Consider the following 12,036-nt stretch of genomic DNA (forward strand, 5'->3'; position numbering starts at 1 on the left):
GGGTCTCTTTTCCGTCGTGTTCTCTGTTAACGGATTTTTCTTTGAGTTCTTGATCATTTTGTCCGTCGTAGAAGACCCTTGCCCAGTGTGACCCGATCTTCACATTGCGAAGTATGGCTTTCACAGGCTTCTGCCCGATGTAGACTACTCTATCTCCATTGCTGCAGTTTGTTAAGCGGTAGTTGTATCTGATCTTTCTCCTGACCACTGGTCCAACTGTTTTGCAGCCCATTGTTGACATGAATTGAACAATAATACTGTCGTCGGCGGACTCAGGAACGTCTTTGATTGTGACTTGGGTGTTGTTCATGTTGGCCATTCTTGATTTTAGGCTAAATGGGTTAGTTTCTTTGCATTCTACTGACTTCTTGCGGATGGTTAGGCCTTCTATGAGTAGCTTTGCTCTGGACGCGTTGTTGTGGAGATAGATTCTCCACAGTGCACGGACTCGTTGTACTGACCTCAGGTGGCTTGGGTGTAAACACTGTATCAGACAGACTTTGGGCACTTTGTATTCACTATTGTGCGCACTGGTGTTCAATCTTGGTGACATGACACAGGCGTAGAAAATTCGTGTACATAGCGAGGAAATGTCAGGTTTAACCATAGTGTCTTGCAAACTTGTGGAAATCATTGTTTCCATGCAGTGTTGAAATAAGAAAAACACCGTGTGTGTCGAAAAACACCACCAGAAAAGTTTTCAACCTTCTCAATTGCACTTAACTTCAGTAGGACACAACAATATCGATACAAGGATGGGAGCCAGGGAGTAGTGAAGTTGTGTCTGCACCTGTCAGAGTAGTGCCCTTAATTAAATTGACTATTTCAACCAATCAGGTTGAGCTTGATAAATCCGTGTTACAACGCGCTCTCTCATTGGCTGACCGAATTAGTCCACCTGGCCAGATGAATAAAGATGTGACCTAAAGGCCAGTGACCCTATATGAGGAAAATAGCCAATGTTCTCCCCAAAATACCCTCTAAAATCGTATTTTGTGTTGTATGCTGAAAGTGCGAACGGGATTCTTTAAATCTTTGTTCAATATACCCCCATAGTAAATTTCAGGTCATTTAGATGTATTTCCAGAGCACAGGAGGCCAAAATGTACGTTTTTGGTCAGAAAAACCTCAATAAAATCACTTTCAAGGTCAATATCGAAAAAATGAAAAACTTCTCCCAGGGTATTTACCCACTCTACCTGTATACCAGATTTCAGCTCAGTTGGTCCAGAGACGATCAAGCTGAGTCGATTACAAGATTTGACAGGAGAAAGAAACACTACGTTTACAGTATGTTGCGCCGAACAGTATGTTGGGCTCAACATAAATATTACATGTATTGAATTAGCGGCAAAGTTAATCAATAGTATCAGCACGTAACAGAAAGAAATGATGGTTCAATCCTTTGCCAGATTGGTGTCAATACTCCTTATCGAAAAATGCATCGGATATAGGTACACTTCAGTGGACAGTGATTTGTTTGGTGTGAGCCAAGACCAAGAACGTTTATGGTATCCACCATAAATCCTCCATAAATCACGTCAACGTATATCTGCTGCACTAACGTGCGAAACAATTGTCGTGCTCTCCGCACTTACAGGATGAATCGTTTCAAAAGATTGAATACCACTACCGCCCATTATATATGACGGGCCTTACGAAAAGGATATGGATGTACCAGGATGTACAGCGCCAACCCCCGGATGGTGTTGAATGGAGATAGGGCCCACAGTCCGTTTGTTGCGCTAAACCTCGTAATTTCTCCTTTTTTGCTGACAACGATGAACGTCTGCAAGGGTCAAAGGTAAAAAGTGACGGTTAGAGCCAAATCTTAAATAATGGTTCAAATCGGTGGTACAACGATAAAGGCCTCTTTTGCGAGCTAAAACAGCACATTTCAATCCATCTCCCTTCCCATGGAAAAAATGACATTCCCTCCACCATCCAAACGTCACTCCACTCCAAAATGGCAAGTTAAAAAAAATGACCCCCCCTCAAACAAGAATGGACTCGTCTGAAACACATCCATGCAAAATGGACTCTTTCATGCCCCCCCTCTTCATGTCAAGTGCGAAAGCCACCCGTATACAAAATTCCGGGACAGTTGCATGTAATGTCGTAGGAGCTGTTGGTTTGTTAAATCATATGTTGGTGTGTTTAATCATATATTCATGAACTGAGGCTGGAATAAAACTTTTCAAGCTTTTCCCACAAAATGACAAGATCAAAGTGCAAATTCATTTCAAATGTAAAAAACAAAATGAAGTAACACTGTCTGTTTGGTAAACATCATAGTATCTACGTTAAATCTGAGGTCTGGGCCATGTATACGACTGACACGTCCGGCTGACACATATGACTGACTGTCCTGGTTTTCTGTGACGAATGTCCCCAGAGGGGCTGTACGGGCCACTTTCTATCATTTGAAGATACTGCTGACTAACATCCATTTCGGAGTGGGGTGAAATTTGAAAGGTCCATTTCTGCAAATGGTTAATATGGAATTGTTCATTTTGCATGGAAGAGCGGTGGAGTGAAATATGCTGTATTTGCTCGCAGATGAGGCCTTGCTCGTTTGATACAGTAATTTGCACACTGTCTTTGAAACTCTCTTTTTTTTTACTTAAATTACCTTCGTTGTATTGGAGTTATATACCGGAGAAATGCATGTGCTTCTGATGAAGCCATTTCTACATCTCATCTCTTGAAAAGTTAATCTGTGTTAGTGGAAGTCATTCTGCATCAAAGTTAAACCTCAATTTCCAGCACAAAACATTTCCAGCACAACAAATATTTCGACTGATCGACTCAAGTCTTTGTTAAGAAAGGAGCAATCTACGTCATGCAGATAGGACAAATGACTCGGTTAGCAGTGGATCATACATGTAAGTTGCAGAGAATCTGTGGCGCCCCCCGTCTCTGTTGAGGGATGACTGTAAAGCCCTGATGTAGATGGCATCTTTAATTCCTCTTTAAAAAAGTATTTTTCTGTGTCTAAGATTCTTACATTGTCCAGTGAAACCGTGTGTCCAGTTGACTCTACATATGTGTGCTCTGAAACTTTTTTTTTTTTTTTTTTTTTTTATTATTCAAAGAACATAACAAGATACAATAAGAGAACCATCCAACAATAAGTGCTCATATACAAATAATAAGAAATAAGGTATAATAATAGCAACCGAAATTCGGTAATGATCACATAATTCATCGAACAGAGATGAATAATGTAATGTAACTAAAGATTAAGGGATTTCTTGCATGACAAAAATAACAACAGAAGTTTCAATGAAACAAGAAATGAATCATATGAATCACATATTCAGCTGCATAACGTGCCCCACTTCCCCAGGTGCTTGTCCAATTTGTCTTTCTTCAGGGCTATATAATACTCTACCTTGTAAAAAAAATGAACGTAGTTGAGAAAAGACTCAAAATCCAAAGTACTTGATTTTCTACATCTATATATATAAACCTTAGCTAGTAATGTTATTAAATTTTCAATGGGGGGAGTTCCAGAGTACAAATTACCAAAGATAACATTGAATCCAGTTAACAGTAAATATCTAGCTGTTCTATGGTAATACCAGGTTTTGACTTTGTTCCAAAAGAGGGTTAAGTTCGGACATTCCCAAAAGACATGTATGTATGATTCATCCTCATCATGACAGAATGAGCACAGTGGGGTATCTATACATTTCCAAATATACAACAGCTTATTTGTAGGTCAGAACTTATGCAGAATCTTATATTGGAAAAATCTAGTTGATGAGTCAATAGTACATAACATCAAAGAGGTGTATACTTGTTTCCAGGGGATGGGGGTGTCAAAGAGGTACAGCCATAATAATTGCACCTTGTGAGAAGTATCAATAAGATTGTTACATATCAAAAAGAATCTATACATACTCTTATTAATTTTTATCTGTTTTAACCATCTATTGTTCTGTGTTGCAGGGATACATACTTGGCCTGGAGAAGTATCACATAAAACTGATTTCCATTTGTTGGGAATGGCAGAGACTAATTGATTATATTTAAAGTAGTTACAAATTGTTCCATATTTTGCACAGAATTCATCATAAGACATAATACTGCCATCAATATTCATGATATCATTTATAAAAACAATTTTTCGATTGATAAAGGCATTAAATATGACCGGTAAGCCTTCAATAAGAATATTTCCATTCATAAATAATAATTGTTGTTTGATCTCATCAGGGGTTGTGGGGATTTTATACTGATATATGTACCATGCCAATAAGACTTCACTTAAAAACAAACTTATTCTAAGATGCTGTATAGACTCTAGCTGAAAGAAAGGAAAAAAATTGATTGAAAAGCCGGGTGCATTTTTAACAGCCATGTACTAAACCAATGTTGATTAGAGTATAATTTGGGGACCCACGAAGCTTTTATTGTGAGTGCAAAGCCCTGATGTAGATGGCATCTTTAATTCCTCTTGTAAAAAAGTATTTTTCTGTGTCTAAGATTCTTACATTGTCCAGTGAAACCGTGTGTCCAGTTGACTCTACATATGTGTGCTCTGAAACTTCCAAGTTGTTGAACTTGGGCGTTTGTGTTCAAGGAACCTGGTCCTGAGTGGTATTTTTGTTTCTCCGATGTTAGTTTCCTAGCTTACATGGGCCTTTGATGTTTTGACCTTGCCATCGTATGTGATGTATAAATGAATGCCTTTATTGTACACATATACCCATATACCCACTGGGTTAAGTACAGCTCACAACAAAAGAATAGTTAACAGATACATTTATATAGATTGTCAAATTACTACAAGAATTATAAACTACATAGATTCGACTTCTCCTCATTCCTTCGGTGTGTTAAACATGTAAGAGGGGTTGAAACGCCCTAGTTCGGAACAACCTCTGAAGTTTCACAACGCACATATATATATGTCTGCATAACGTTACGTCACAGAAGCAGTGGATTGCGCATTCCTTGACAAGGACTGCAGTTGATCAGTCGAAAATGTTGGTAAATACAATGTTATTTTGTTGGAAATTGCAGTTAAACTTTGATTCAGAGTGTCTACAGTTTTTTTCACAAGTCCGAGGGTATATCTCATGCTACCCTCACACGGAATTTTTCGCCTTGGCCTTGTAATGAAGGCATCGTCCTCTCTGCACAGATATTCCATGGTCATCATTGCCAAGTCCCAGGAACTTGTCCCTGTAGGGGAGGGGAATATAGACTTTTCTCTTTGGTGTAACGGTTATGTGCTTATCGATATGAACAATCTATTTTGATGTCACCGACAGCATTTTCCGAATCAAACGTTATATATATAGCATCAAATACTAATAGCACATTATCACATTAAGACTGTACATTGGAAGACACATTGTGTCACAGGCTGGTAAACTTCAATCCATTGTTAACCAAAGATTTATTTCGATTGCTGGGTTTTCGACAGCAGGGTTTTCAAAGTCATTAATAGTTAGCGTAGCGAGGCGGGTGGGCCGGATGGGACCGACAGATGTAAAGCCCGGGTTGTTCTGATAAGTAAGTAACACCGCATGGTGCATTACGCGCAGGTCCGGGTCGATCGGGACTGGAAATCCCACAATCAGTCTTATAGACCAAAGCGCCTGATGAGTTTGTACAGTGTCATGGGAAGGAACGGAACTTATCCGAATGGCATAATCACCTCCATGAAAATGAAGGTACACTAGTAGTTTTTAATTCGTTTGCGTCTGTACGTACGTGCGGTTACGGCTCAATATCTCAAAAATGGTTTGAGAAATTGCCATGATATTTGGTATGTAAGTTGTAAGCCTCATAATTATGGTAGATTTTGGACCTCCTGGTGACCGACCTTGACACTGCATCAGAACGTCCGGTTTTGTTTCTTTGGCCTTGGCTGGACATGCCGTGGTCTTGATTTCTCGGTGGATGTGGTGTATGTATAGGATCTCCGGTAGCTCACTTTAAAACTGCTTGGACTTTTTTCGCACTTGCAACTCAAAATCCTCTTGTTGGATTCCTGTGGAATTTTGTATATTGGTAGCTATTGACGTACCGAGGAAACTTGGCAATTTGGTGCCTCTTTGCAGCCTTTACAGGCACTGCACCTTTATAGGTGATCCCCCTTGGTAGATTAGTATAGTTCCTGAAGCCATGTCAGTAACATGGTGAGGCACGGTGTGTCTGACTGCCCTGAAATGACCTGAATCTGGGCCACCCGTGTGGCGTTCTTGACCTTGTCAGGATTGATTCAGTCGGATGCAGGATATGCCGTTTGTACGGATTCCTTACAGAAGGGTTAGTGAGTGACATCATGTTGCTACGGTAGCAGACATGGGTCCAGAGAGGTGGTGTATACCTAAATAGAAATTTAGGTTGGACGAGGCGGCTGGTATAATTTGGCTTGGCCTAGCGAACACACAGGGATCAAGTTCTCGAACCAACCAATCAGCATCCAGCAAGGCATATGTGCGGACAGGTCATCGGTTACGTTCTGGTAGCGGGTCGCTATTTCAAATTCTCGATATATCGATTTCTCGTTTGTCAGGATTCTGACAACTTTATCGTAGTTTTTCGTTACTTCATACTAGTTTGCCTTCTTCCTGGTTGGATTATCGTATGTAGACACAGGACGTCTTCCTTCAATTTGCGGTGAGTCTGTTTTTCCTCTATCTGTCTTTGCCTGTTGCCAACGTCATGGCTGAGGGTGGAAAGTCAAGAATTCTCATCTTGAGTCATTCCGTTGTCAACTTATTGGAAAAGCTTATTCATGACAGAAAGTTCAAGGCCTCAGACCATGTCTTCAGTTCTGGCATGTTACTGCGACGCTGTTTGGAAAGGATTCCCGGAGGGACATGTTGATGGCCACCTCCCGCAAGCAGACCTGATCATTATGGAATTGGGTTGTAATGACAGTTGAACAAGATCCTATGCATCCTTTTTGTTTATCTAATAACCCCCTTGTTCATTCATAATAATTCTGGGCATTCATTATTAACGTTGATTTGAGGGGTCAGAATATGTCAGCTACGTATTCCGTACAACACACGCCTTCCCCATCTGCCTTTGTTGTCGCCTTTCGGCTTCTCTGGGCCGGTTTGTCACTAGCGTTCCCTTTGGCGGGTGAAAATATCTTGAAAGAGCCTTTGTTTAGAAATGTTACAATTTTGTAATCATTTCTTGAGAGACAGAATAAGTGTGCTGATTGTATTTCTCGAACTCGCTTATAGAGACGAGTATGGTCTCGCCTTGTTGTTGTATTTTTTCTGTTTACATGCCAGTCAATAAAAGTTGCTGGTATTCCCACCAAGAAATACTCTGTGTAGAGTTAGATTATGGGTTCTTTATTGATCACAATAACGGCCGAGAAGGTAGGCATAAATTCATTTTCGTGAAATGAAAATAGAAATTTAGGCCGGACGAGGCGGCTGGTATAATTTGGCTTGGCCTAGCGAACACACAGGGACCAAGTTCTCGAACCAACCAATCAGCATCTAGCAAGGCACATGTGCGGGCAGTCCAGCGGTTACGTTCTGGTAGCGGGTCGCTATTTCAAATTCTCGATATACAGTAGAATCCGCTTAACTGCACCACCCATTTGTCAGCGTTTTTGGTGCAATTATCCGGCTGGTGCAATTATGCGAAATGCCCAGCTGGACCGCACCACCATGGGCGAGGGGTGTATTGTTAGTCAGAAACACTAGAACAGACGAAATTATTCAGTTATTAACTTTATTTATTGATCCTTTGCTGAAAATAAAGAAATGACTACGAACCTGTTTTGATTTTGCATTCTTTCATTTTTCCATGCGATCTACCGCATTACAACACACGTAATATTACAGGGGAGGCATTCTGAAACATCGTCATGCCGCTCATGGGATAACAGTTTCTGTGTTACATTACGTAGAGTGCAGTTGTCGATTCACGTAAATCATGTACCGCCATGACACTAGGAATTGAAACTAAAACTTAGTTACTGATTACGGGTGACCCGGGTGAACGTATCTATATTGATGGCTTGTGTGACCGTTGACTCACGAGCCGTATTTACTAATTATGCCTGGTGTGACCGTGGAATCACAGACCGTATTTATCACACATGTCTGCCACACTTGGCCAAGTACAGGTCACAACAAAACAAAATAGTAAATACTGTTAACGGATACAAGAAGAATATGACTATCTTCAGATAAATTCTATTTTGCCTCGCTTTGCGGTTATAGTTATGGGAGGTTTGTCTAGTCGCAATAGGGATATAAATCTTTGTAAAGTACTTAAATGTGTGAAGTAGGGAAAAGGGTTTACTACAAGCTTTAACATTTCATTTCCTTCTTGCCAGTTCTTGGGTATATAATCCACATTCTACCACAAAATGACATTCGTCTTCTATTATATATTCAAAAGTTCAACATTTACATAAACGTTATACTAGAGGAGTGCGGGTAACGTTACGTCTTCCCGTTTCAACGTGCAGTTTGTGGCAGCTGATTCTTAGTCTTGTGACTGCATTCCGGTCCCTCAAATTTGCATTACTTCAATATACTTCGTCATCATATGTAGTATTATATAATTCACATGATCTTAACTTCATTTTAGCAGCCCCACCTTTGCTGTCGTTATGTATTTCTTTTAGAAACGTCTGGAAATGTTTTCTTTATCCGCTGGCCAAAGGAACGAACAATTTGTAACGTATTTGCATTATATGGAAATGGAAGATGACATTAGAAAGAAAACCCGCTCTTTTTTAAAGACTTACGTATACCTGTCGCCAAACAATTAACACCAGATTTGTCCAGATCTAACTGGCAGTAAAAAGCGTCTGCTTAAAAACTGTTGGCTGGCACATTCTGACGAATTCTACGGAAATATTTAATGGCATTTAGCAAAGCCCCCACTCGTATAGGGTATCTTGAAGTGGGACAGTCATGTAACCCACATGGTTAAACAAAGCGGCAAACGTCTATTCATCCTAAGAAGGTTGAAGATGTTCAGAGTTCCCGAACTTGATCTAGTCACCATCTACACTTGCTACGTGCGCCCCATCTGTGAGTATGCTGTCCCTGTTTGGAATCCCGGACTTACTAAAAACCAGTCATCCCGTCTAGAGACCATCCAACGCCGTGCTTGCCGCATCATTCTGGGTAAGAAGTACACCCACTACTCGGAAGCCCTCACTCAACTCGGACTACCCACCCTTGAATCCAGGAGGGAACAACTATGCAAGAAGTTCGGACTGAAACTCCTGAAATCGGCTTTCAGAGACTGGCTTCCCCAGTCCCGGGGTGAAGCCAGTGGTCGGCTAACGCGGTCTAGCCACAAACTGAACTCTATATACACAAGAACTGAGCGCTACCGCAACAGTCCGATACCCTACATTACCACTGTTTTGAATAAGGAATTGTGACCGTTAACACGAATATTTTGTCGTTGATTTCAATGTTGATATATTATATTATATTATGATAGATTTTAAAGATTCCTTGCCAATTTTAACGATCTTTAACCGCAATAATTGTTATGTAAATTTATTACGAGGGAGTGCCCTTGAAATGTTATACTTTTAAAACGTTGTAAAGTCCGGAATCAATTCAGCCGCGGCTGCAATTTCTTGACTTGTATTATGCAATAAACCAGTATTATTAATAATTCCGCCCTTGCAGCTAGGCTGCAAGCAGACCTAGGTACACGTAATGATTGTTTGCAGAATTTCAAAGGAACTGATTGCATGGACAGGAATTTGAACTTTATACCTCAGAGCCGTAGAGAATTATGGGTTTGACGCACGTATCTAAGAATTTATTTCCCACAGTAATGGGGGCGTCGGCATTGTCTAGAGATTAGTTGATGCTGAACAATCTTTTAGATTTTTCCTCTGGAGATGTTTGTGATTCGCATCGAATGTGCCGGCAGAGCGGACAATAATACATAGTAAGTAACAAGAGGATGTACCTACTTCAAAAGGGTTTTCTGGTATGTAAACAAACGGTCTTTTTGAAGACAGCCACTTTAGTGAAAAACAATAAGATTTATGCCTGGTGTGACCGTTGACTCACCATGTTTATTTATATTGTGCCTTGTGCGACCGTATGACTCACAAGCGTTGGCCATGTATGATCTGTATCTGTATCTGTATCTGTATCTATATAGCCGGTATAACCGCCATCAGGCGTAACACACCAGCTTCGCAGGCACGCGGCGCGGCAGCAGCTGGTCATATTACACCGATCGGTCTGTTACACCTAGTCTTTGCATATCTGACTGCAACCGTTCTTTAAAGCTACTTAGTGATGAAGCTCCTACAGTACTTGATGACAACGAGTTCCATTCTACTATGGTTCTCGGGAAATACGAATTTTTGAACACGTCAATCCTTGGCTGATAACTCTGGTACTTAAAAGCATGACTATTTCTGGTCCTCTTCTGAGCTGGCATTAGATACTTATCAGTCGGTACGTCCACAAGTTTATTAGTCATCTTGTACATCATGCAAAGTCTGGATATTGTTCTCCTGTCCTCAAGTGACATCCATTGCAGGTCTGCTTTCATTTTTGTTACACTGGCGCCCCTTTCATAGTTGTTCGTGCAGAATCTGGCAGCTTGGTTCTGCACCCTCTCGAGTTTATCTATATCCTTCTTTGTGTATGGATCCCAAACTGTTGCAGCATATTCAAGGTTTGGTCTTACTAGAGACGTGTATGCAAGTGATTTTACCTTTGCTGGGCATGCCCACAAATTACGTTTGATCACTCCCAATGTCTGTTTAGCCTTAGTTGTTACTTTGTTGATATGGGTGTTCCACTTAAGCCCCGTTGTTAATGTAACGCCTAGGTACGGGTGGCTCTTTGCTGTTGCTAGAGCCTGTCCACAGAACTGGTAGGTGGTTACAATTGGGTTTCGTTTGTTTGTTATATGCATGATGTAACATTTTTCCGGATTAAACTGCATTAGCCATCTGCTTTGCCATTCTTCGAGTGTGTTCAAATCTTCTTGCAAAAGCTGTGAATCACTCTGTGTGGACAACTCTATATATAACAGGCAGTCATCGGCAAATAACCTAACATTTGAATCAAGCTGGTCTGGTAAGTCATTTATGTACAGGAGGAAGAGTAACGGTCCCAGAACAGTTCCCTGTGGTACGCCTGACGCAACTCTAACTGGAGCTGAGGCCTTGCCTTCTACCACTACCGTCTGTTCCCTATTGGTCAAGAAAGCCTTCAACCAATTTAGTGTGGTGCCTTGAATTCCGTAGTGCTCTAGTTTAGTGATGAGTCTGCTATGTGGGACTTTATCGAAAGCTTTAGTAAAATCAAGAATTGCTAGATCTACCTGTTTTTTACTGTTCAGTGCGCCAGCTATGTCATGAGCTGTCAATATAAGCTGTGTTTCTGTGGATCGCTTTGCTCTGAATCCATGTTGGTAGTCAGTCAATATGACCGTTGACTCACAGATCATGTCTATATAAATTGTGCCTTGTGCGACCGTTGACTCACAGGCGTTGGCCATGTAGGATCTGTGCGACCGTTGACTCGCCATATTTATATAACATATTGTGCCTTGTGCGACCGTTGACTCACAGGCGTTGGCCATGTAGGATCTGTGCGACCGTTGACTTGCCATATTTATATAACATATTGTGCCTTGTGCGACCGTTGACTCACAGGCGTTGGTCATGTAGGATCTGTGCGACCGTTGACTCGCCATGTCTATATATATTGTGCCTTGTGCGACCGTTGACTCACAGGCGTTGGTCATGTAGGATCTGTGCGACCGTTGACTCGCCATGTCTATATATATTGTGCCTTGTGCGACCGTTGACTCACAGGCGTTGGCCATGTAGGATCTGTGCGACCGGTGACTCACAGAGTTTGTCTACATATATTGTGCCTTCACTTGAAAGCTCATCTGTGTTGGTAGAAGTCATTCTGAATGGAGTTTAAACTGTAAAAGCCAACACAATAAATTGGACTTACCCAAATTTTCGACTGAACAGCTACAGTCTTTTTCATTGTGCCTTGTGCGACCGTTGAAACTCAGGCATTGGCCATG

General features: G+C 41.1%; 1 protein-coding gene across 1 annotated transcript in view; it reads right to left on the reverse strand.

Annotated features, from left to right (window-relative positions):
• The window catches only part of LOC136422130 (sodium channel protein type 4 subunit alpha B-like), a 96,501-nt gene that overhangs the window by 44,436 nt on the left and 40,029 nt on the right, over positions 1–12,036 (reverse strand). The window contains exon 2 of the mRNA XM_066409777.1: positions 1,671–1,789. Coding sequence (XP_066265874.1) covers positions 1,671–1,789 — 119 coding nt within the window. The remainder of the gene's footprint in view (positions 1–1,670; positions 1,790–12,036) is intronic.

Source organism: Branchiostoma lanceolatum, chromosome 16 (genome assembly GCF_035083965.1).
Source record: "Branchiostoma lanceolatum isolate klBraLanc5 chromosome 16, klBraLanc5.hap2, whole genome shotgun sequence".
In the NCBI taxonomy this organism is placed as follows: domain Eukaryota; kingdom Metazoa; phylum Chordata; class Leptocardii; order Amphioxiformes; family Branchiostomatidae; genus Branchiostoma; species Branchiostoma lanceolatum.